The sequence below is a fragment of the Gracilinanus agilis genome, chromosome 2 (genome assembly GCF_016433145.1).
Source record: "Gracilinanus agilis isolate LMUSP501 chromosome 2, AgileGrace, whole genome shotgun sequence".
Classification (NCBI taxonomy): Eukaryota; Metazoa; Chordata; class Mammalia; order Didelphimorphia; family Didelphidae; genus Gracilinanus; species Gracilinanus agilis.
The window spans coordinates 499,743,500-499,770,557 of NC_058131.1; the positions used below are offsets into that span (position 1 = coordinate 499,743,500).

General features: G+C 36.7%; 1 protein-coding gene across 1 annotated transcript in view; it reads right to left on the minus strand.

Annotated features, from left to right (window-relative positions):
* Positions 1 to 1,244: 1,244 nt before the first annotated feature.
* Positions 1,245 to 27,058, minus strand: part of GALC (galactosylceramidase) — an 89,699-nt gene continuing 63,885 nt past the window's right edge. The window contains exons 15-17 of the mRNA XM_044664988.1: positions 17,936 to 18,099; positions 10,330 to 10,406; positions 1,245 to 2,011 (exon numbers count right to left, since the gene is read on the minus strand). Coding sequence (XP_044520923.1) covers positions 1,871 to 2,011; positions 10,330 to 10,406; positions 17,936 to 18,099 — 382 coding nt within the window. The 3' untranslated portion in view covers positions 1,245 to 1,870. The remainder of the gene's footprint in view (positions 2,012 to 10,329; positions 10,407 to 17,935; positions 18,100 to 27,058) is intronic.

A 27,058-nucleotide genomic window follows, 5' to 3' on the forward strand; every position in this document is an offset into this window, starting at 1 on the left:
ACCAAGTATTTACTCCTCATACATCGAAGGGCTAATTACTGAGAGTGACGTAAAGATAAATAAGATTCTTGATCGCAAGAAGCCAAACCAGTCAAAGAACTTAAATAGCATTAAACCAAATAAGGAAAGGTACAGGTGCCCAATGATGTGGTACAGATATAATGTGAAGGCACAGAGAGGAGAGAGATAGATCAATAGAGAGCTAGATGTCAGAAAAGGTTTCATGGCAAATAGGAAATCCTAAAAATTTCATCTTCTTAATTAGGACAAATATTCATTCTAAATTCTGTTCAGCCTTAAAATCTAAGGAGCAAACATTTTCTTTACAGATGAAAGGCCAAAGCCAATTAATCAAAAATCTAAAATTAGCAAATTATAAATGAACAGAGCATAGCAATTCTGTTTTTTGATGTTAAGAGATATCCTAATGTATACCTAAGTTTATTCATTTTATAGTTGAGAAATGGTTATATAATTTGTTTAAACTCTCCTAGAATCTAGTTTTCTTTTTTCCCTTTGGACTATATAAGAGATGTATTCCACATAAATAATTGAGATACTCCTAAAAAGACCGCTGACTTTTAGAAGGAAATTATATTATATAAAAAGCATATGGGACAGTGGCTCAGTGCATAGAGTGCCAGGTTTAGAAACAGGAGGTCCTAGGCTCACATTCAGCCTCAGACACTTCACACTTCCTAGCCTTGTGATACCAAATGATTTGCCCAATTGTCCAGACCTTATTACTCTTCTAACTTGGAACCACTACTTAATATCAATTCTAAAAGAGATGGCTATAAAAAAATTTTTAAAAAAGCACATATGTTAGGGCTGCTAGGTAGCACAGTACATAGAGTGCCAGGCCTGGAGTCAGAAAAAAGTGGGTTCAAATCTGGCCTCAGATACTTCTTCAACAAGTAACTAAACCCCAATTGCCTAGCCTTTACCTTATCATATTGATACTAAGTCAGAAGCAAGGGTTTAAAAAAAAGTATGTTTTACTCTTCAAATATAAACTGATTGATGAATTAAAGAGTTATTAAATTGCAGCCAGCTATGATAACTGAAAAAATCATTCAACAATTTCATTTTGTGTGATAAAGCAAGGCACAATTCTTCCCATCTTTCTGCAAGCAAAAATATGAAGCAATTCTTTTAGGGTATTAAAGAAAAAACTGCCAAGAAAAAGCTGACGTCACCAATCAAGGGAAAATAATTACATAATGAAGGTCCCAAAGTATCCATTCAGTTCTTTATTATTGACTGAAGAAAGTTTAGGAGGTAATTCATTAATAAGGCATTTTAGAAATGGTCCCACCTTTACTTCCAATACCATTTTTTAAAATGTCCATATAGAATGAAAGGATGAAAATGATACAGTAATTCATAAAACACTGCTCTTGAGACTCCCTTGGGCATTGCATAAAATTACCTGGAAGAAACAAAAGACTCTCCGATTAAGACGTTATTTTTTTCATCATGAGATGTGATGCACGTGAGTATGTTAAATAATAGCAAATAAATCTTTAAAGTTTTTTTTACTAGTTACTACAACATAACTAATTTCAAACCAGAAAGAAAACTCAATTCCCTTAATATTAGAATAAAATCTTTGTAAGATCTAAAGGACAAAAGTGCTAAGAAACAGAAGTAATATAATACTCTGAAATTAAGGGGGAAATATGAAATGAAATTTAAAAATTGGAATATATTAAATTCAAAAAAATATGTAATAGTGTCAAGTGTGAAAATACAAATTCCTTCAATGTTTTCCTGTCTCAAAAATCCCAGAGGAATTGACTCTAAATCCAAAATCAAAATACATGTGAAGGGAGGTATCATTATTTGAGAGTTTCAAAAATTCTAACTTTTAAGCCTGGATATGAAAGTTATCAAACTGTGCAAACTCAAAGCTACGCGTTCCAATTGCTGCCCAACCATTCCTGGGTAATGGATTCAGCTGAGCTCTCCAGAGAAGCTTATTATTTAGCATGCCAGACGCAGAAGAGCCCTGTCAAAAAAAAAAAAAGAAAAAAGAAAAATGTAAATATATATTTATAATTTTTTCTCCTTAATGGTGTATAGTTGGAAAATCTTGAACCCCTAAAACCTACATTACCCAAACTTCCTTTCTGTATTACTTAGAATGCTTTTCCTTTTGTCTACATTTCCATGGTCACGTTTTATATAAGTTCTGAGGCTCCACCTCTTGTTTAGTCTTTTGCTTTTGTGGACGGGCTGAATAGCTAAGTCTCTTACTTTAGTCATTTTTAATAAAACTTTAATAAATATAATACTTAGTTATTGGATATTAATTTTAAAATCCACAATGGTATGTAAAACTATTAGTACCAAGTCCAGAAAGCTGAACAAAATATGCTTATCACTGATTTTCTAAATAACAAAATTATAATTGAACAAACTTTAGGTCAAAGGCAAAAAATGAAAGAAAAAAGGGTTTTGAAAAATTTTCTTTATTTAGCTCTATGTGTCTGGCAAATAGAAGGTGCTTAATATATTCTGATTAATTAGTTGATTAATGTCTTTTAGATATATTATGCATATAATATATAATATTGGGGTGAAAGAAGCACCTGAATATTAGAATAACTTTAAAAATATAAATGACAGTTATATTTAGTATAATTTAGTAACAAAGTATAATACTTTCCAAATACATACTATATTAAGAAAAACACAAAATCAATTCATAATTTCATGTTACATGTTAAATTGTTTTTATATGTCCTTTGGCACTTATTATATCAATAGCTTCAAGTCACTGTGGACAATTCCACTTCAATTTAAAGGGCCAACAGCACATCTGTTGGGTATTAACTAGCCTTTTGTTACTAAAAACTAAGACTCACTTCTTTTTGATGAGCGCAAGTAGATAAAGCAGTGAATAGAGTGCTGGGCCTGAAGTCTAGAACATTCACTTTCCTTGGTCCAAATCTGGTCTCACACACTTACTAGCTGTGACCTGGGCAAATCATTTAACCCTGTTTGCCTCAGTTTCTCCATCTATAAAATGAGCTGGAGAAGGAAATGGCAAACCACTCTAATATCATTGCAAAAAGAAACCCCTAAAGGTGGTCATTAAAAGTGGGACACAGTAGAAAACAACAAATCATTCCATGTGGTGGAAATTCCTAGAGGTGGACCATTAATCCAAATATTAAGTTGAGAACAGCAAGGTAAAAAAAAGGCATAATCAATTAACTTCAAGGAATATAGAAATTCTGTTAGGAGAGATCTTCTGAACTCATCCCTCCCATAATAACTCTAACAAGTTTTCTTTTTAACCCCTTCCTCTAACAAGCTTTCTTTTGAAGTCAAACTTTCAACAATACGGAAATCTTTCACTTCCACAAGGACCAAAATAACTCTAATATGAGATTGTCCCTTATACTTGGTAAAAACGTTTCTTTAACTTCCTTCCACTTTTCCTAACCTGTCCTCTGTATTCTGTTTTTTTAAATGAAAAAGCACGTATTAAAAACTTAATTTGCGTCAAATATTAAAGTTAAAAAATGAAAAACATGTAAGCCTCTGTCCTGAAAGGGCTCACATTCGAATAGTGCTAAAATTCTCTTTAATGCTAAATATATGTAAAACACTACAGAATTCATTTTAGCATGAAAATCTACATAATCTCTTCTATTTCAGAAAAAGAACACACATTTCATCAATACTTTCATGTCCTGAATTATATCTTTTTTTTAATGCATTCAATTTTTAGCAGACTTTTCAAGTTTTTAGATACAGATTCTCTCTGTTCCTCCCACTTCTCTCTTCCACTGAGAAAGAAAATAAGAATTATACATGAGAAATCATGCAAAACATATTTCCATATTAGCCACAATACAAAAAAATAAAAATAAAAAAGCAAGAAAAGTAGCCTTCAATTTGCCTCAGAGTTCATCAGTTCTTTCTGTGGAGGTAGTTGACATTTTTTCATCCTGAGTGCCCTGGAATTGTCTTGGATCACTGTATTGAAGAGAGTAGCCAAGTTGTTCAATCATTACAACATTGCTGTTACTGTGCACAATGATCTCCAGGTTCTTCTCACTTCATTTTGCATCAGTTCATTTAGGTCTTACCACATTTTTATGAAACTTTCCTCATTTCTTATAGCACAAAAGTACTCCTTCACAATTATATGCCACAACTTGTTCAGTAATTCTCCAACTGAGGAATATCCGCACAATTTCCAATTTTTTGTCAGCAAAAAAGAGCTGCTATAAATATTTTTTTTTACAAAAAGGCCCCTTTCCTTTTATCTCTTTAGGGAATAAACAGAGTAGTTGTATTGTTGTATCAAATGCATAGTTTTATGGAACTTTAGATATAGTTCTGGATTGTTCTTCAGAATGATTGGATCAGTTCCTTAATGCTACCAACAATACATTAATGGGCTTCTTTTCCTTCATCCTCTTATTTCTGATAGATGTGAGGCATTACTTTGAGTTATTTCAATTTGCTTTTCTGTAATCAGGATTGATTTAGAGCATATTTTAATATGACTAGAGATAGAATTGATTTCTTCTTCTGAAAATTGCCTACTTTATCCTATGACCATTTATCAATTCTGGAATTACTTCCATATATGTAAATTTTACTCAGTTTCTTATATAATAAATGAGGCTTTCATTAGAGAAATTTGCTATAAAATTTTTTTGATATTCCTTCATTGTATATGGTACCTTTTTCGCATAGTAGACTCCTTGGTTATTATTTTTTTAATTAGTTCTGTTTTTGCTGTTCTTTGTCTGAGATTATGATTGCTACTGCTGTCCATTTTAAGGGTTAGCTCATTCCATTCAAATTCAGTTATGATTGCTATGTATTTCCTTCTATCCGATTTTCTTGTGTTTATTCTTCTCTTTTTATCCTGTCCCTCTTCAACTACTGTTTCCCTTAATCTATCCTCCCCTTTATCATCCCCACTTCATATACCCTTCCTTTCCTATTTGTCTCTTAGATAAGACAGGTTTTTCTAACCAAGCGCGCGTGCGCGCACGCGCGCGCGCGCGCGTGTGTGTGTGTGTATGTGTGTGTAGCCTATCCAAAAAAATGGAGTATAATCATTCAGGGGCAAAAAATGGATATTTAATAAAATAGAAGACTCCCAAGAATTTCCAGATCTGAATTGATCAGAATAGAAAATTTCGCATTCAAAACGGAAAACTCAAGAGAACCATAATATATTCATTCCCCCACCACCTCATCCCCTGCCCTCCCCACCCCCCCAGGATGATTATACTCAGTTTTTCTGGGTAAGCTATTCTTGGTTGTAATCCTAGCTCCCTTGCCTCCTAGGATATCATATTATAAGCCCTCTGCTCATTTAATATGGAAGCCATTAACTCTTATGTGATCCTGACTAGTTTCATTATATACTTTTTGGCTAGCAATATTTTCTCCTTGACAAGAGTTCTGGAATTTGGTTATAATATTCCTAAGAGTTTTCATTTTGGGATCACTTTCAAGAGATAATCAATGGATTCTTTCTATTTCTATTTTAACCTCTGCTTCTAAGATATCAGAGTTGTTTTCCTTAATAATTTCTTGAAATATGATGGTCAGAGTCTTTTTTCTGATCATGACTTTCTTACAATAATTCTTCTTGATCTATTGCTCAGGTCACTTGTTTTTCTAATGAGATATTTCAACTCTTTTTCATTCTTTGACTTTTTTTTTATTATTCTTCATGGAGCCATTAAATTCCATTGGCCCAATGTTAATATTTAAAGAATTACTTTCTTCACTGAGCTGTAGTACATCTTCCATTAGGTCAATTCTGCTTTTTTGAAGAGTTTTTTAATGATTTTTTGTAATTCCTTATCCATTTGACCTATTTTGCTTTTTTTTATGGAGTCCTTTTCTTTTGTGGTTTTCTGTGACTCTTATCACACTGTTAATTCATAATTTTTTTGCACCACTCTCATTTCTTTTCCCAATTTTTTTGTCTAACATTCTTATCTCTTTCTTGAACTTCTCCAGGAATTCTTGCTATCCTCCAATTAGCATTTTTCTTTGAGATTTTGCTTGTAGCTGTTTTCAAACAGTTGGCTTCTTCTAAATGTGTCTTGGTCTTCCCTGTTACTATGGTAGCTTCTTATGGTCATATTCTTTTTGTTGTGGTTTGCTCAATTTCCCAGACTATTTGTAGACTGAACTTTAGGGTAAAGGGGAAATGGGGAGACACTGTCCCAACTTCAAGCTTTTTTGTGCTATTGTTTTCAGAGCTACTTCTGGTGATCTGCAAGTTTTTGGGGCTTCCAAAGGGTATTATTCCTGGAAGAGGAGTGGCCACTGCTCTCCTGATCTTCTCTCTGGTCTTTACCCAGGAAGGGCCTCTGCTCCTCTCTAACCACAAGTATTTCTGCTCCTCTATACCCTGAAACTGTAACCCAGACCTGATTCTGGGCATTAGAGTTGCCAATCAGCACCAGCTGCACCTTGTGCCAGCAAAGGGCTTTCAATAATCCTTTCTGACTAGTTGGAAAGTCCCAATACTGTCTCTGAGCTGAGTACTCCCAAAGCTGTTGCTGCTCCTGCTACTATATCAGTTGTCTTCTGGCCCACCACTGGAAAGTACTTGGTCATCTTGGCTCAGCTCATAACTATGCTTTTATTAACACAGCCCAAGACTACACTGCCTTTTTGGAGTGGGGTGGCAGAAAGGTACTTCATGTCATATTATTATTAGACTGAGTGGTAGTCCACTAAAGCCTAAAGGTAGTTTTCATATAAACTGTTTATCTAATCATATCTTCCCTATCTGGTACTTATGAGGAAATTTTGAATGCAAACATAATGATTTAAATTTACTTCTATTAATCTGCATCTTAGGAGATCTGTTTATGTAATCTTTTTGAATATACTAAATTTATTGTCTAAGGTACTAGCTATTCCTCCTAGATTCATTTCATCTGAAAATTTGGAAAACATGTCATCTATAACTATACCCAAATCACTACTAACAGTATTTTAACAAATTATAGCCCTTAAAGTTTGGTTGTACTTATATTCCCACTAAGTTAACACTGACACAATGACAATCACTTTGGGGGTGGTCATTCAACTAATTCTAAGTCCTCCTAACTATATTATCACCTCGTCTTTATCTCTCTAACATCTCAGAGAAGACATTGGGAGACTGACAAGTGTCTTACTTAAATTAATGTATATTATAGATACAGTAGAAGTAGAATATTTTTCCTGAGCAATATCCTACTACTGTATCTACAATTTTTTTTGCTCAAAAACAGAAATAGGATTAATGCAATGTGACTTGTTCATAGAAGAACATTAGCTAATAATAACAACAACAAATAGAATTATATAGTATTTAACATGTGATCTCCATTTGATGCTCCAAGTATCTGTTGAGATAGATGTTACTACCATTATCTCCATTTTGTAAGGAAGGATGTGAACTTGCCCTTTGGCATACAGCCATTAAATATCTGAGATAGGATTTGAATTCAATTCTTTCTGGCTCCAAATCCAGCCTTTTAACCATCATGCAAATGACATTAAAAATGTAAAGTACTTTGCACCTTCAAAACCCTATATAAATGTTAAGGATTAAATACAGTGCTATACCATACAATGTAGGCCCCAATCCAATTAATCCCCCAATAAAACAGCTAATATGACAATAAGAACTAAAACTCAAAAGAAACTTATGTTTCTCTGCCTACAAACTGCAAATAATCACCTGGATCTATGCTCTGTTTGACTCAGCTATGTGCAATGGTGCCAATCAACTAATTTGTGAATACTTCTCTAACTATGTGACTCTTGTCTATATCTTCCCAAAATGTTTCTAAAGGAATGCTGAATTTGGGCTACCTGTTATCCCTCATTCTCACTATAAGACTGATCCATTTGGTATTTTAATTATCCACTTATTTGCCAGATAACATCCCTTATTGTATTTCTCCTTTCAATGTCCTTTGGTACATGATGTGGCCTGTTCCAACCTGTAGGACTCTCGTATTACCTTCTTAGTGATACTCAGTTTAAAGTCCTTAGAACCTGCAGTGGTGCATGGCTTGCAGTTATACAACAATAAAAGAATGATGCTATTGAAAAGAAGGGCCTTCATTTCCTGGGGAAGTTTAAGGTTATCAAATGGGCTCTGAAATTTTCCAAAGGCAATTCATCCTATTCTCATCCTGCTTAATCCTAGATCCACTTCGTTATCCACTTTTATTGTCTGTCCAAGACATACATATTGATGAAGAACCACTATTAGATTGGCCATCTGACTTACAATTATAATTTGGATAACTTATTTATCATAATCTGGATTTTCTTTGTAAATGGGCAAAAGAAACTTTTTTGAATGGTTACCAATCTCCTCCAGGAAGCACTACAATGTTGTAAAGCTTAATACAACCAGCAATAAATAGAAATACCTGAACCCTAGCTAAGTCTTTCTTCAAATAGATCTCAATGTCCTCTGGACCAAATGGCAAACAGCTTAATGAGCCCAGATTTCTTTGCCTCATATCTTATTTGAAAGTTTATGATCAGAAGTTCAGTGAACAGTTATTCCTTTGTTTTTCCAGGAATCTTTTGTAATTTTTAAGCATGGATGTTAGAAGGATGTCCTGAAAACAGAATTTTGCTCTACTGAATCAAATGCAGTTTTATAATCAACAAACAGTAAGAGCAGTTTTATATTCTCTGACTCTTCCAGTCAATCACATTATTATAAAGAAGAGGTCTACTTTAGAATGGCAAAAGCTTACTAGTTCATATACGTAGATGATTTTTTTAAAACCCTTAACTTCTGCGTATTTGGCTCATAGGTGGAAGAGTGGTAAGGGTGGGCAATGGGGGTCAAGTGACTTGCCCAGGGTCACACAGCTGGGAAGTGTCTGAGGCTGGATTTGAACCTAGGACCTCCCATCTCTAGGCCTGACTCTCAATCCACTGAGCTACCCAGCTGCTCCTATGTAGATGATTTTTATAAAAACTGAAGTAGATAGGGAAATAGGCATCAAGGTGAGTAAACAGTGGTTACTGTACCTTTTCAAGTATTAATAAGAGTAATAATAATAATGATGTTGTTTTCTCTAACATTTTATCTTCCTCTTCTTTGGATTCTTTGTATATTGATCCCTCTACACCTTCACAACTGTGTACTCCCAGAATGGATATCCACTCGGTACAACTGATCTAGTAATTCTTCCAGATGCTTCCTGGTCTTTGTTCTCTTATCTTCTCTTTAAGGACATCTGAGAATGAGATGTTAATATAATGTCTCTATTGTCCTTGACAGTGAAAAAAGTTAGTAGCTAAAAAAAAAAATCTGCAGATTTTTTGAATTATTCTTCTGTTTTCCTCTTTCCACTTATCAAGATTACTTCACATCTCTTGCCAACTTTTTTTAAATTGGTTTTACTATATGCAGTTTCTGTTTTATAAGGTGAGAGTACTCATAATCTTCTGTCAAAGTCAAGTGTTTGCTAATTAAGGCACTGTTTAGGCTCTTTTATCTTATGGCCATCTGATCACAGACATTAAGTGAGACATAAGACAAGGAGAAAAATGCTCACTGAAGCTGACCAGAACACCAAGTTCAGAGCTTTAAGCTCAGAACATAAATCTTTGCTACCACTATTTTAGAAATTAATGATTTTGAATTAACCAGTATTTCTAAACTTGAAATGACTGCCCAGTGCTGGTTGCTCACTGCTGTAATTCGAATAACCTGGAAAATTAAACTCACAGTTACTTTTACTCAACAAGTAGTTCCTTAATATTTGAAAAAAAATTTTCTGTTAAAAAGTAGCAACAACAGTAAAATTATTCACATATAGACCAGAAGCTATTCTCTGCCACCCTGGGTATAGGGTTTATGAATATAGAGCACCCAACTGGTACCAACCTAAACAGGCAACTTATCCTGTTTCCTTTTCTTTGTGGCAATGTTACTCTCCACTGACAAATAAGTCATGAATCAAAGTAATAAAAGAGGTACTACTGACAATTAGGTGGCACAACAGGTGAGGCCCTGGAGTCAAGAAGACCCGAGTTCAAATCCAGCTTCAGTTCAAATACTAGCTGTGTTTCGCTGGAAAAGTCATTTAACCTGTTTTGACTCAGTTTCCTCTGGTAAAATGGGGATAATAACCATACCTACCTGCCAGGGCTGTTGTGTGGTTCCAATGAGATCATAGTTGTAAAGAGCTTAGCAATATGCCAAGGACAACTTAGATGCTGTATAAACATTAGCTATTATTATTACTGGTGTTAGTACTATAAAAGAATGCTTTGGCTATGAGCATGTTAAACAGTGGTACTTACACTAATATTCAGAGTGAGAGTGTACCATTTTTCAGCCATGACATTAGCTTTTCCTTTCTTTATTATTCTACTTCTCTCTGCAAAAGAAATAGAGCATATAGATTATTTTTTTCTGACCTAAATCAAAGAAGCAATAGACAAACTGGGAGCTTTAGAGGACATTTAATCCTTTCCTTTAGAAAAATAAGCCAGGAATGCAAGGATGGTTCAATATTAGGAAAACCATTCACATAACTGACCATATCAACTAGCAAACAAACAAAAATCACATGATTATCTCAACAAATGCTGAAAAGGCCTTTGACAAAATACAACACCCATTCCTATTGAAAACACTATAAAGTATAGGAATAGAAAGACCTTTCCTAAAAATAATAAACAGTATATAACTTAAACTATCAACAAGCATCATCTGCAATGGGGGTAAATTAGAAGCATTCCCAATAAGATCAGGAGTGAAACAAGGATGCCCATTATCATCTCTATTATTTAACATTGTACTAGAAACACTAGCAGTAGCAATTAGAGAAGAAAAAGAAATTGAAGATTTAAAATAGGCAATAAGTAGATTAAGCTATCACTCTTTGTAGATGACATGATGGTCTACTAACCAGATGGTCTACTAAAGTGAGCATTTTCCTCAAATAGTTTAAATGAGAATTTAAACATAACTTCTCAACCTATGGAACTAGCAAATCACCTAAAACAGGTGCCCTTAAAAAAATCCTTTATTGACTTGGTGACTATGCAACATTTGTCTATGTCCTAGAAGCCAGGCTCTAAACCCTAAAGTGGTTCTACCTAATGAATCAGAGGCCTTCATCTTGATTTCTTACTATTATAAGTAGTTATTTTAATACTACTAATAATAAGCAATAATTATAGGGCAGTAGGACCTAGATTAACATGAACTCAACACACACAAATTCAGGTATACACAATTAGCAATTTAAAAAATAAAGACAAAAAAGTGGGCAAATAAAAAATTTTCATTGTACTAAATTGATACCATTTTCCTACAAGAGGGAAAATTATAACTGGCCATAAATTAATAATTTTAGTAAATCAAAAATGGTAGGGGAAGGAGATGAAAAAATAGGAATGAGATATATAGGTTACTTTCCTTGCTGCTCCATTTAGCTTGCTATTCTGTGGGCACCATTAGGGCCTCTGAGCCACAATCACAGGGAAGTCCATTCAACAACAAATAAGGAAGAGAAGAGAATGTAAAGATCAGAGTAGGCAGCTGGTTATATTTTCATTGCCTAGCAACACAATCTCATACTGGGATAAACTCTGAGATGTAAAAGCTTGCAGGTTACTATTTCTCAAGATGGATTCTATCTGGTATGGTAAATATATCATTAGCCTGCAACCCAGTACTAGATCAGATGATTTCCTGATCATTAGGGCAGCAGCTGCAATTCCTCTCAAGCACAGGAACATGACTCTGGCAACATTATCTAAGTGCGAGTTGTAATATGCAATAGGTCTAAATTGATCTCCCAGAGTCTGCATTAATACTGCAGAAGCGATTCCCTTGTCTTCATGGACAAACAGATGGAATGGTTTTGAATGGTAGGGAATTCCAAGGGCAGGGGCTGTTAGTATGGCTGTGTTCAGTTTTTCAATTGCACACTTGTGCTCCTGTGTAAATTTCAAGGGTTCTGAGGCTGTGATCCTGGTTAATTCTGTCAGTGGCTTAGATATCAGACTAAAGCCAGGTAGTCTTTCCTGCTCAATGTCTTGTATAGGTCCTTCTTTATTGCAGACAATGTCTTTATGAGATCCTGTGTAGAACATCCAGTTAAGCTCATTTTTTCTACTGTTTTATATTGCTTTAGTAATGATTGAATTAATTGATTCTTTTGTCTACTATCTATTAAAGCTTCATGTTGTTGCAAAGTTTAGAATAGATGTATTTAATGTTGTTTAAGATTGAATATCTGCATTTGATGTTGTTGAAGATTGAATATCTGCATTTGATGTTTTTAATGCTTTGTCTTTTGTAATGCTATCATGATTAATCAGTGTTAATTCCATTAGGTTTAAAACAAGGTTTATTTTGATTATCAGTTTCTAAATCACTGTTTTCCATTCCATAGATTCTCTTCCTCATCTCTATAACATCTTTCTCCATTTGCAATTCTTTTTCAAATTTTCCCCTATAATCATGTTTTGTTTTAGCAAGCCTATAACTTATTAATGCATTTCCCAGCTCCTCTTTTTTCCGTTTTTGTCTTTTTACTGCCATACCCCTTTTTTCTTGTTTCACTTGTTAATACTGCTTCCTCAATTCATAAACTAGTGCCAGGTCTCATTCCTTGGGCCACAAATTTCTCCATTGTAGACAAGCTTGGAGAACTACTTGAATTGGAGCAAGTGTGGTCACAGAACCTTGATTTTCCACTATTATTATGTCTACTGCTGTTGTTATTATTGTTGAACCAGGAATTATAATAGGTGTTCCTCTTGTTGTTGTTGTTATAGTTATTATAGCTGTTAAAGTTAATTTGTAACTTAAAACAACAATCCTTCACAATATGGCCTAGTTTCTGGCTTAGTAAATACCTCTTTACATTGCTGTTGTATGATTGTCTTGGTTGGTTTTGGTTTCTTTGATTTTGTATCTGCAGTGAAAAATTCTTGATTTCTTGCATCTCTTTCTGCTTTTTGCTTCCTTGAGTTGTTTTTTTCAAGCCAGCAATAATAGAGTCTTTTTCTTTATCAGTGTTTCTCATTACTTTGGGCTCTTAGATCTTCTACAGACAGGTATTCTCACCCTGGGTAATGCAAACGAAAGTACATCTGGGCAGGGATTGCACTTCCTTTTATGAATTGCCTCCTGATATGTTGGAGGTTGTTTTCACACATATCCTGGAAGCCAAAAATATTCTCTCCAGCTTCCACAAGACTGTCAAGGAAAGTGCTTGGATGTTCATTGTTCCTCTGACTCAGTTTCTCGAAACACCCCCAACTGTCAGGCCTTTTAGCATGAATTTTCATGGCTTCTGCAATACCTTTCTGATAATGGCACAGGAAAGCCATGTTGACATGCAAGGAAAGTTCTAAATCCTCGTATTCCTGAGGCCAGGAGGCTAAGCTTGGGTTACTCCTGGTCTCTGCTATAAACTTGGCCTTCTTGCTGGGGGTAAAAAACTCCAAAAGAAGAATTTCCACATCATGAAAAGTAAAGTCATAAAGACAAATTGTCCTCCTAAATTCTTTGATTGCTTTGTGGGGGTCAAGATAGAATTGTGGGAATCTCTTTTTCAGGATCTCTAAGTCGCCACTAGAAAAGGGTTTGTACCCCTTGACGTGCAAAATCCCTGAGTCAGGTTGGACTACTGTTCTGCCATATGTAGGTAGAATAGCGACTGTTGCCTCAGCCCTTTGTGGCTTTTCCTGGTTGTTCTTCTCTGCCCTTGCCCAGATTCATTCTTTTAATTGATTCTAACTTCATTATGGTCTTTGCATCCATTTCTTTGCCCTCTCTTATTTGTCTGTTGATCTCAATCAGCTCCTTGATCTGTTGTTTCAGTGCCTCTATCTGAGTGGAATCATTACCTTTTCCAAAAATGTGCCTAATCAGTTTCCTAAGAGCCCAATAACCTTGGAATAGTGATAACATGACTGCCCCACAGGTCAGGAGGAAAGATAGAATCTGCTCCAGGCTGATCTTAAGCCATTTGTAGGAATCATAGATTCAAAGGAGCTCTAAAAGATATTGGGGTGTGCAAATTACCCACAAATTGTATACCCCCAACAACAGACTATAAAGCAGAAGAGTACTGCTGGTTATAATGAAAGTAATTTTCCCTAGAGAATACTCCATTTTCCTTCCAGCCTCTCAAAAATGGCTACTTAGTTGTTATTAGCAAGGTTCTGGATCCTTAGCTGGCTCAGCCAAATATAAAGATAAGAGCAGGCAGCTGGCAGGGAAGTCCCCAAACCTCAAGAGAGGGATGCAGTTAGAACTCCACTCCCCAGCCAGTAAGGAGATCTGATTGAAGTAAAGTGGGCTAAAGCTTTCTTGTGTCAACTGACTAAAACTTCCCTCACAAGCTGGACTAGATATAATAAAATATGTTCCCACAAGAAATTGGTGTTTCCAGATGTTGTATGTAGCCTACAGCCAAGGTTGGTAGTGTCGTTGTGGAATCTAGAGACCCCAAACTTGTGGCTTAGTGAGATCTGATGAACCCCAACTTTTAGAAATAGCTTGTAGGCTGGAGACCCCCAAAGCTTGTGCTTGTTTCCTGTTCCCTTGGGAATCTACCCTGAAGGGAATCTCAGGCTAGCAGTTGCAGACTGAATAATGGACCCTAGGGTAAAGCTAAGTGATTAGCTAAAGCTAAGCCTTAGAAGCTTCTCCCATTGTACCACATCCCCCTTCCAGGGATCGAACTCAGGACCTTCACCTTACAAGACTGACACGCTGCCAACTGCGCCAAAGAGTCACTTAGCTTTACCCTAGGGTCCATTATTCAGTCTGCAACTGCTAGCCTGAGATTCCTTTCAGGGTGGACTCTCAAAGGAACAGGGAACAAGCACAAGTTTGGGGTCTCTAGATTCCACGTCGACAGTAGAAATAAACAAAAGTGCCTCTGTTGATACTTTGGATTCCCAACTGCCACTGAAGCCTTCTTCAGTGGATAATGGAGGATGACTCTAGGTAAATGAATCTGAACACAGTTGCCTTGCTCAAAGGATTCCCACACTAACTGATTTAGTTATATTAATTCTTTAATGTCTAGAGGGACAGAGGGTTAAAACAAAAATTAAAGGTGAGAGGGATAAGGAAATGCTTTCTAATAATCTAAGGAGATAAAAGGATGGTTTCTCCCAATGCAGGGCAGAAGCCCCCAACAGAAATCTTCTTTCCCTTCCTTGACTATAACTACTCTACTCAACTATATAAAATAATGAATAAATTCAAGATAGATTGTAGTTGGTGTTGATTGGAGGTCTGTTTTTTCTGAAGATCTGTTTCTGATAACTGCTAACAAGATCTTTCAGTAGCAGTAATGATAAGGATCAGTGAGTTAGACTTGACAAGTTGTAATATAAGGTTTTCAGGGTAATTGCTGAAGGCTCAACTGGTATAGAGGAATTGCTAAGGCCTAGGAGATTAGTCCTAACCATCCTTACCCTAGCTCCCCAAAAACCCAGGCATGACTCTCAGTTTGGGGTACCCCTTTATATACCCTCATTCCAACTGTCCTTAACTGTCCATGGCATCATGGGGTTCTGTGGATTGCACCCCACTTAGGATTCTTAGGTTACAAGAGTGAAATCCAAAAGTTTATCAAACTTTTCCTCCACTCACTAACTCTCAGACATCACATCACAGGAGCCAGATGTGGCTTTCTATTTTGCCTGGGCTGTCCAGGCCCAGTGCAGGGGACATGGCCCTGCCTGCTGTCTTTGATCTCTTAACTCTGTTGCTGCCTTTTCTTGGCTCCCATTCTGTCCTCATGAGTCAATACACTCAATGATTTCCTCATGCAGTCCTTGTTTCCGGGTCAAATTCAGGCTCACACCAGGCATTTAGGTAGTCGACAGGAGATGATGTCAGCTGCGTAATCCCAGCAAGGGGAAAAGGTCACCTTCCTTCTCATGTTCCCAAATAGCATAAAGTCTCAGCACCTTACCCAATCCCACTCATTTTCCTTCTGAGAAGCATCACTGGGAGTCACTATATTGCTTTGCGTCAAGCATTAGCGCAACATCTATTTTTGTCTGGAGTTCTCCCTTGTAGCCAGTCATGTTCACATTGGAGCACTGTTTCTCCTTGTTTCATCTACATGATTTAGTTATCAATAATGGCCCCAAAGAATAAGAGTAGTGATGTGGAGAGCTCTGAAAAGCCTAAGAAGTGCCTAAGAATGCCTGGGTGCATTTCTATAAAAAACTGATTAAATAATGGAGTACTATTATGTGTGATTTTCAACTTATATGAAGTGTCTTGGAAAGTATCAGTTACATAAAATGAGGTCTTTCCTCTAATAAGTAGCAGCATCAACAGTGGTAGTAGTAGCGGCAGTAATAGCAGCAGCAGTAGCAACAGCAGTAGTAACAGCAATAGTAACATCAGCAATAGTAGTAGTAGTGGCAGTAGCAGCAGCAGCAGTAGCAGTAGTAACAGCAGAAGCAGCAGCAGCAGCAGCAGCAGTAGTAGTAAGCAGGATCCCAACTCAGACAATGCCGATGCTGTCATTAGCCGTTGCTTTTGCTATCAATAACCAGCTTTGAATGGAACGCATCATTTTCAGAACACAAGAGGTCAGGGAGTACATGGTAGGTGCCCAGGACAGCCACTGTAAAGGTGAGGAGGTGGGAGAATGGGTGCTGTATGGGAGGAGCTGCAAAGTCAGTCTGTGTAAAGATGGTAGAAGTCTGGAGGAGGAGTACATGTAGGAAAAACAGGAGGCAGCAAACACTCACTAAACACTTGCCATGGGCCAAGCACTATGCTATTCTGGGGATACAAAGACCAAAAAAGGAAAGAAACAATATCTGCTCTGGAGGAGCTTTCATTCTAGCAATCAGGCTGTAAAGGCTTTTTTTTAGCCTCACCTTCCATCTCAGAATCCATACTGTGCATCAGTTCCCAGGCAGAAGGGTGGTAAGGGCTAAGGCAATGGTGGTTAAGTGACTTATCCAGGGCAGTGTAGACTGTTGAATGACTAGTTTATTTAGTACAGATTCACAGAAGACAAATAGCCATTCAATAGTTTAACAACATTTATCAAGCTCATTTAGTTGCTATCCTGAGCCACCAACAATCCCACTCCTGGCTATTCACTGCTATTATTCCCCTTTCTTGGAATATTCCTCTATACTCTAATTCTCCTAGCCTAATAAAAAGTTCCCACTCCAGTCACACCTCTTCCATGAAGTTTTATATAATGACTTAATTCCTCAATGGTTTTTCTATTTGCTGAATGTCTAGACTGCTGTCTATATTAATGAAACACAACCTTTTCGTGTGTGCTCCTCTTTTCTGCCTTATCGACTTGTAGAAGAATCATTTCCATACCTTCCCACCACAGCTATACACAGTAAGTGCCTAGGAATATAAAACAGAGTCAATGAACAGGGCAGCTTAGTGGAGCAGTGAGTAGAGCGTTGGGCCAAGAGTCAGCAAGACCCAAGTTCAAATCTGCCCTCAGACACAACCTTTACCTTGGGTAAGTCACATAGCCCTGTTTACCTCAGTTTCCTCAGCTGTAAAATGAGTTGGAGAATGGGGGCAGCTGGGTAGCTCAGTGGATTGAGAGCCAGGCCTAGAGACGGGAGGTCCTAGGTTCAAATCCGGCCTCAGCCACTTCCCAGCTGTGTGACCCTGGGCAGGTCACTTGACCCCCATTGCCTACCCTTACCAATCTTCCACCTATAAAGTCAATACACAGAAGTTAAGGGTTTAAAATTAAAAAAAAAAAAAAAAAAATGAGTTGGAGAAGAAAACGGTGAATCACCCCATTATCTTTGCCAAGAAAAGCCCAAATGGAGACAGACAGTCTCAGATATGACTGAAACAACTGAACAACAACAGGAGTCAACAAATAGCTATTCATCAAGTCACACATAAATATTTACTTACTAAGATCATTAGTAACTTCATAAGTCCCATCTGCAAAAATCCAGAAGAAAACTCCTTGGGCACTTCGAATGAATGACCCACCCTTATTTACTCTTCCAGCAATGAATATGCCACCCATCATCGGTGTCTCCATGTAGACATCACAAGTTATTTTTAAATCTCTCCTAAGGAACAAAATTGTTCATTAGTTCCAACCAAAGTTATATTTTTTCTAAATACGAATTAAAGGTATTAATTAAGCATATACTTTCATACTCATATTTAATTGAACTGATACTTTCTAAGAGTTAATACCATCTACTAGTTAATTATACTACTAATAGTAATAACTAACACTATTAATAAAATAGCACTTCAAGAATAACAAAATGCTTTGTATGTACATACATATGATTATCTTATTTCACCCTGACAGCAACCTTGAGATTAGTTCTTTGATTATTTTGCTTTTACAGGTGAGGGAAACTAAGGCAGGCAAAGGCTAAGTGATTTTTCCAAGGTCCCAGAGCTTTGTGACAAGGCTTAAGTGTCTAAAGAAGGATTTGGCCTAAAGTCTTCCTGACCTGAGGTCTCTGTTCCCTCTATTCATCAAACTCCTGCCTCAAGAGGCCTAACTAGCAGGAATCCCCTCTTCTTAGTTTTGGTAATATCTTACATGAACTAAGTCAAATAAATCCATTGCTTCTGTTATGTATATCTGGAGAGAAGCATTTTCATTTCAACTTAACAAGGCTTAAATATCCAGAAGGAGGAAGCTTGATGACTCCTCCTTGAAGTACTTTCCTGAAGCCTGACTGTGAGAAAAAGGAGACAATGCATTCTCAAAAGCGGTGGCAGGAGCTCATACACTCTACTGAGTTCTATCCACCATTCTAGAAAGATTAGGAGTATGTAGATCCTGGCAAAAGCTGGGTCTAACTCACAATCAAGAGACGGATAACCGTGTAGGAATATAGTTAAGGATAGTCTAGTTTTCTAGGGTTCATTGAAAGAAGGGAATTTTGAGAGAAGCCCTGGGAAAGGATTCTGGGTAAGAAAGGAATTGTGTGGGTCTACAACTGGAAATAACTGAATTTCACTTCCTTCTTGGATTTTGACCAAACTGGAGAAAGATTTTGTCTCTCTGCCTACAATTCTCATCAAGCTGAAGAAGGGTTTTTCCTCTAAGAGATTCTCCCTGGAGGGTCGGGATTTTGTGGAGAAGTCTGGCATCCAGGTAGAGGATTTACTTGGAGGGAAACAATTTCCCTGAGTCCAGGTTTCATCTGCCAGTGGTCTAGCTGCAAGGATTCCTATTGGTTAAGGTAATCCAAAGCTTTCCATCTATAACTTTGGCTACTCAATACAGCAGCCAAATACAGGATTTTCCCCCTTTCTTTCTTATTCATTATTGGTAGTAAGTTTAGATTAAGTCAGATAGATAGCATTGGGGTGGGAGGTTCTTAGATAGCATAGAGAAGATTAAGTAGGGTCCATAGAAGAAAACAAAGGCTCTCCTTCAGCAAGAGACTTAGAAGTTGTGTGGAATTAGTTTGGATAGTGCCAGGGTCCTACTTACCAGTTTCTTTCTTCCCTTTATAAAATAAACTTTATTTTCATAAGCCAAGGGTTTTTGTGCTTCACTGGTCTTGGGGAGTGTAAGGGGGAAAAAGGGGTTTTCATCGAGCCCATAAAATCCCTTTTTCCCCCTTACAGGAGTTCCTAGGTGTGTTGTAACATCTAACATCCCTCTAGGACTCTTCTACAATACAACTGATAAAGAATTCTTTGGTCAGGGCATCCCCTGAAACAGAGCTTTGATTGGCAGCTAACATACCCTCACAGCCTACATGGCCGGCTATACTGCACAGTAGGTAGGGAAGGCTGGGCCAGGAGTCAGGAGGACCAGGGTTCCAGTCTAGTCTCAGATGCTCACTCTCTATGTGACTCTGAGCAAGTCATTTCACTGCTGTTTGCCTCAGCTTCCTCAACTGTAAAATGGAAGTAACCTACCTTGCAGGGTTATTTTGAGGATCAAATGAAATAATAATTGTAAAGCACTGAGCATAGTGCCTGGCACATACTAGACACTGTATATAAATGCTGACTGGATTCCTTTCTCCTTCTTCCTTAAAAACAATATAACCATGAAACTAGTCACTAATGCTCTAAGAATATATTTTTAAATGATAAAAACTAAGAGGAAGTCAAACTGAACATCATTTAATAATAATAATAATAATAATAGTTCTGGAAATTAGATGATGAAATATAAGCTCTTCCTTTGAGTAGAGTTGGTGGGGGACTACTATGACTAAATGTTGGTTACACTGTCAGTTGTGATCACAGTTTGGGATACTTCTACTTCCTTTTCTTCTTTACAAAGAAAGGTTCAATTTTGAAGTAGACAGTGGGGCAGAGGAAATTGGAGGGGAGAAGTAGCTCCAGAAATGTTATCAAAGATTAAGAAAAAAAACACATCAATGAAGCTTAATCTTAAGGAAAAAATAAAATTTTAAGCAATCTGAAATAACCATAGCTTTCATAATTAACTCTCCCAAATTTATTTTGTGCTATTTAAGAATAACTGTGTGGTTGCAATCATTTTATTCAATTCTGTGCAAAGAATGGCCAAAAAATAAATTACATTATCTCTGAAACTAATTCATATACATAATATAATGACCAGCAAGTCCTTCAAATTGTGAGTTTAGAGGCAAGTAAATGATATCGTTGAAATGAAATTTTGAGTAAGGTGGGCAAGAATGAAAGTAGGCACTAGAATTAAGTAGAGGTTTTCATTAGCTCTCAGAATCTTTTTTACTGATGATCTTTTGATCAAAGAAAAGAATTTATTAAACTCTCATCATACCCCAGGCACACTGAGTAGGTGGGTGTTAGCATTGGAATTATTGTTCATACACTGGAATGATTATTCTATTTAGAGGAAAATTAAACTAAGGAGACATCTGATATGGAAATTGCAATTAAGAAAATCACCTTAACATTACAATAATTAATTGGGGAATGTCCTAGTTTCCTTATCTGTAAAACAAAGAAATTCACCTAGATAAACTCTAGGGTTCTTACAGCTCTATAAAAGCATGGCTTTCTACAACTCCACAACAAAAACAATCCTAGTTTTCACAGTTACAAGTGTATCCATAAGGATAAAAATTCTCTTTCTTAATCTAACCTACTGGGCTTGGATCATATTTAATCAACTATGCACTCTAAACTCCCTACCTCATTTCTGCTAATGCTTAAAAGGATTACAAATAACATAGGCAGCACAATAAACTCATCTTTCTATTTAAATAGAAAGACCTTACAATTTTTTTCTGCTTCACATATCACAATCTTTAATAAGTGACTGGATTCAGCACTTATTAGGAAATTTTATAGATAATGCAGTGATTCCCAAAGTGGGCACTACCACCCCCTGGTGGGTGCTGCAGGGATCCAGGAGAGTGGTGATGGCCACAGGTACATTTATCTTTCCTATTAATTGCTATTAAAATTTTGGGTAGGCCAAAAAAGTTTGGGAACCACCGGATAATGGATGAAATAGAAGAGAGTAGTTCACTCTTCCACTGCCAGCAAAAACATATATATGAAAATAAACTAAGCAAATTTGATACTCAAGATGCAGAGTTCAGATATATGCCACTAAAGGCAATTTTCTGGTTGCCAATCTGATTACAATCAATGCTTGCTAACAAGACGGAAAGTTTTACACAGCTTCAGTTAAAGTTCCTCAGTGTTAAAATCACTCTGTTGGCACTCCATGAAAACTAAACAAGAAGAGGGGCTAGTCTCCTGCAAACTGAAGTACTTTTAGAATTGTTGGCACTATCTCTGTACTTTCCTAAAAATAAGATTTGATATAGTTAAGCAGAACTACAAATAAGCACTGGAAAGTTCCTTCTAAATCCTACAATTTTTAAATAAGCCTTTATTTTTTTTTTACCAGCCTATGCTGCCCTTAGAAAGCAACAAAAATTAACATTTCTGACAGTAAAGAAGAAAAGGGAGACCTCACCTCTAATGAAGGAGAAATTAAGGCAATCATTAAAAACTATTTTGCCCAATTATATGGCAATAAAAATAGTAATCTAGGTGATATGGATGAATATTTACAAAAATATAAATTGCCTAGATTAACAGCAGAAGAAATAGAATACCTAAATAATCCCATATCAGAAAAAGAAAATGAACAAGCCATCAAAGAACTCCCTAAGAAAAAAATCACCAGGGCCTGATGGATTCACAAGTGAATTCTATCAGACATTCAAAGAGCAATAATCCCAATATTATACAAATTATTTGATATGATAAGCAAAGAAGGAATCCTACCAAATTCCTTTTATGACACAAATATGGTACTGATTCCAAAGCCAGGGAGATCAAAAACAGAGAAAGAAAACTACAGACCAATCTCCCTAATGAATATAGATGCAAAAATCTTGAATAGAATACTAGCAAAGAGACTCCAGCAAGTAATTAAGAGGATCATCTACCATGATCAGGTGGGATTTATACCAGGAATGCAGGGAAGGTTCAACATTAGGAAAACCATCCACATAATTGACCATATCAACAATCTAACAAACAAGAATCACATGATTATCTCAATAGATGCTGAAAATGCCTTTGACAAAATACAGCATCTATTCCTATTGAAAACCCTGGAAAGTATAGGAATAGAAGGACCTTTCCTAAAAATAATAAACAGTATATACCTAAAACCATCAACAAGCATCATATGCAATGGGGATAAATTAGAAGCCTTTCCAATAAGATCAAGAGTGAAACAAGGATGCCCATTATCACCTGTATTATTTGACATAGTACTAGAAACACTAGCAGTAGCAATTAGAGAAGAAAAAGAAATTGAAGGTATCAAAATAGGCAATGAGGAGACTAAGCTATCACTCTTTGCAGATGATATGATGGCCTAATTAAAAAATCCTAGAGAATCAACTAAGAAGCTTGTAGAAATAATCAACAACTTTAGCAGAGTTGCAGGCTACAAAATAAATGCACATAAATCATCAGCATTTCTATACATTTCCAACACATCACAGCAGCAAGAGGTAGAAAGAGAAACACCATTTAAAACCACCCTAGACAATATAAAATACTTAGGAATCTATCTACCAAAACAAACACAGCAATTATACAAAAACAACTACAAAACACTTTCCAAACAAATAAAACTAGATCTAAACAATTGGAAAAACATTGATTGCTCATGGGTAGGACGAGCTAACATAATAAAAATGACCATTCTACCGAAATTAATTTACCTATATAGCACCATACCTATCAAACTACCAAAAAACTTCTTTACGGAATTAGGAAAAACTATAACAAAGTTCATTTGGAATAACAAAAGATCAAGAATATCAAGGGAAATAATGAAAAAAAAAATGTGAAGGAAGGGGGCCTAGCAGTACCAGATATTAAACTATACTATAAAGCAGCAGTCATCAAAACAATATGGTACTGGCTAAGAGACAGAGAGGAGGATCAGTGGAATAGACTTGGGGTAAATGACATCAGCAAGACAGTGTATGATAAACCCAAAGAGCCCAACTTTTAGGACATGAATCTACTATTTGACAAAAACTGTTGGGAAATTTGGAAAACAATATGGGAGAGATTAGGTTTAGATCAACATCTCACACCCTACACCAAGATAAATTCAGAATGGGTGAACGACTTGAATATAAAGAGGGAAACTAAATAAGTTAAGTGAACACAAAATAGTATACCTGTCAGATCTCTGGTAAAGGAAAGATTTTAAAACCAAGCAAGAGTTAGAGAAAATTACAAAATGTAAATTAAATGATTTTGATTATATTAAAAAGCTTTTGTACAAACAAAAACAATGTAGTCAAAATCAGAAGGGAAACAACAAATTGGGAAAAAATCTTTATAACAAAAAACTCTGACAGGGGTCTAATTACTCAAATATACAAGGAGTTAAGTCAATTGTATAAAAAACCAAGCCATTCCCCAATTGATAAATGGGCAAGAGACATGAACAGGCAATTTTCAGGTAAAGAAATCAAAAGTATCAATAAGCACATGAGAAAGTGTTCCAAATCTCTAATAATTAGAGAAATGCAAATCAAAAAAAAAAAAAAAAAAAAAAAAAAAAAAAAAAAAAAAAAAAAAAAGTAATGAATGTTGGAGGGGATGTGGCAAAATTGGGACATTAATGCATTGCTGGTGGAGTTGTGAACTGATCCAACCATTCTGGCTGGCAATTTGGAATCATGCTCAAAGGGCTATAAAAGAATGCCTGCCCTTTGATCCAGCCATACCATTGTTGGGTTTGTACCCCAAAGAGATCATAGATAAACAGACTTGTACGAAAATATTTATAGCTGTACTTTTTGTGGTGGCAAAGAACTAGAAAATCCCCCTTCAATTGGGGAATGGCTGAACAAACTATGGTATATGCTGGTGATGGAATACTATTGTGCTAAAAGGAATAATAAACTGGAGGAGTTCCAGGTGAACTGGAAAGACCTCCGGGAACAGATGCAGAGTGAAAGGAGCAGAGCCAGAAGAACACTGTACACAGAGACTGATATACTGTGGTAAAATTGAATGCAATGGACTTCTGTACCAGCAGCAATGCAATGACCCAGGACAATTCTGAGGGATTTATGGTAAAGAATGCTACCCACATTCAGAGGAAGGACTACAGGAGAGGAAACATATAAGAAAAACAACTGCTTGAACGCATGGGTTGAGGCGGACATGATTGGGGATGTAAACTAGAAACTACTACACCAATGCAACTAACAACAATTTGGAAATAGGTCTTGATCAATGACACATGTTAAAACCAGTGGAAAAAGTGCATCGGCCATGGGTGGGGGGATTGCGGGGGGTGAAGGGGAAAGTAGAAGCAAGAATCATGTAACCATGTTAAAAATGAATATTAATAAATGTTTAAAAAAATTAACATTTCTTCCTGTCTGGTAGAAAAAAGAAAAAAAATTTAACCTCAAGAGACTGTCTCCTATCTTGACCAGGTTAGAGGTTAAGGGGCTACTCACAGGTCTATATTCACTCTGTTTGGCACAGAAGACTTGATCCACTCAACTTCCAACCTCCATAAAACAGTCTGAAGGCCCCCACTCCCACAGTCTCACCATATTGGTATTGGACTTGGGGTACATACCCAATTGGCACATACTCAAGCTTGAGAGTTCCATAAGCTTTTATCTCCCCATTAGGAGGGATTAATGATGTATGCTATCACACCCAGTCCCTGGTAGAAATTCTTGCTCATCAGAGGTGCACGGCACTTTGGAAAGCTATTCTAACAGCTTTCCAAATGGGTGACATTTGCAAGGCAGAAATATGTCATATGGCCTGCAATAAGCTGTAATCTAACCAATAATTACTTACTGAGAACCAATTATTTGATGTCAATGAGGTATACATAAATGTAATATAGTGCCTCAGCCATTCCTCAAAAACTTTGTCACCTGAAATGCTTACTAGACAGATTATTGAACAGGGAAGAAATTAATGTGGGATTAAGTTTGGAAAATGTTTCATGGAAGAAATGGGATGTAACCCTCATCTTAATAGGTAAACTATTTGCATAATGGGAGAGAAATAGTAATGGTACTCAAAGCAAGGACAATGCTAGGAACAAAAGCACAGATATAAAAGAGTAATGGCCTATGTAGAAGGCAGACCTGTGTGACTAGGGGGCAGCTGGCAAGTTGGGGGAAATCAGGCAAGGGACCATCTCATAGATGGTGATCCTTTTAGAAATGGAATGCCAGGCCCTCCTCTCATCCTATCTCCCAGATGTAGTGTTGTGCCAGCTTCCTCCCCACCCCCGAGATAGCATGCCATGTCCCTCCTCCCCATTAAGTGTCAGGTGCACCCTGCCCCTTGCCCCTTACCCCACATATCGGAGGGAGAAAGAGCTCCCATTGAGCTGTTATATGGAGGGAAAGGTGAAGTGAGGAATGTCCTCAGTGAGTGTAGGGTGAGGGAAGTGGCCCGAGCACTCTGCTCCCCTCCAGTTCTGTCACCTATGAGCCAACCACCTTACTCCAAGTGTTCCCACTGGGCTGTTGGGCAGTGAGGTGGGGGATGTGAAAAAATGTCATCAGGTGCGGTGGAGAGGAGGAGGAGAGCAGCTCTACCTGAGTCCCTCTGCCTTTCTAGTAATGAATTCAGCTAGGGAGGGAGAAGGGAGCGAGAGCATGCCCACAGAGAGTGCTCTGCGTGTCATCTCTGGCACCCATGCTATATAGGTTTGCCACTGTCATAGACAGTCTTGAAAGCCAAGATAAGAACTTAAGAGTTGAAATGGTTAGTAATGAAAAGCCATTGTGGGATCCTGAGCAGGAAAGTGATAAAGTGAAAGTAATATTTTAGAAAGAACAATATAACAATGATGATTAGACTAAGTAGGAGAAACTCAAGGCAGGAAGGTTATTTAGGGGCATTAAATTAAAATATGTGCTTTCAGATTTCACTCTATATAGAGATATTAGGATCAAAGAATGTTAGAACTGGAAAAGACTTTAAAAGTCAACTTCTTAGTTGCTGAGATAAAGAGATTACTATTTCTACTTCAATAAGCTACTGTGTAAAGTAACAGGTTAAGTATTCCTACACATTTAGTAAATGTTGGGAACTACAACTAATAAATGAGTGCTGTGGAAAAAAATGGACTGGGCTAGCATTAAATCTTGAGTTCCCCATTATTACTAGAAGTATTCTGATGATTATTTTCAAGACTATCAGAGAGGTGTACAGAGGTTGGGATGATGAACAATGGTCTCTATGAACTCCAAAACCATGATTATGTTATTACATTTAGAAGATAATCATCCCAAGTCAATAGAAACAGCATGTTACTGGGATAAAGGATTCTAATTCCAGCCCTGCAAATTTAGTTAGCTCAGTTGTCTTCCACTATGGTTCTTAATTCCCTCTCATATAAAAGGAAGGAATAAGGAATATAAGGAAGGATAAGATTTAGCCTAAGTATCCTATATCTTGCCTACACTCCTATAATAGTCCCTTAACTGGCCTTAGTTAAGTATTCAATTTCCTTTTCCAACAAACCCTTAGAGATGTCCCTATCTACATCTG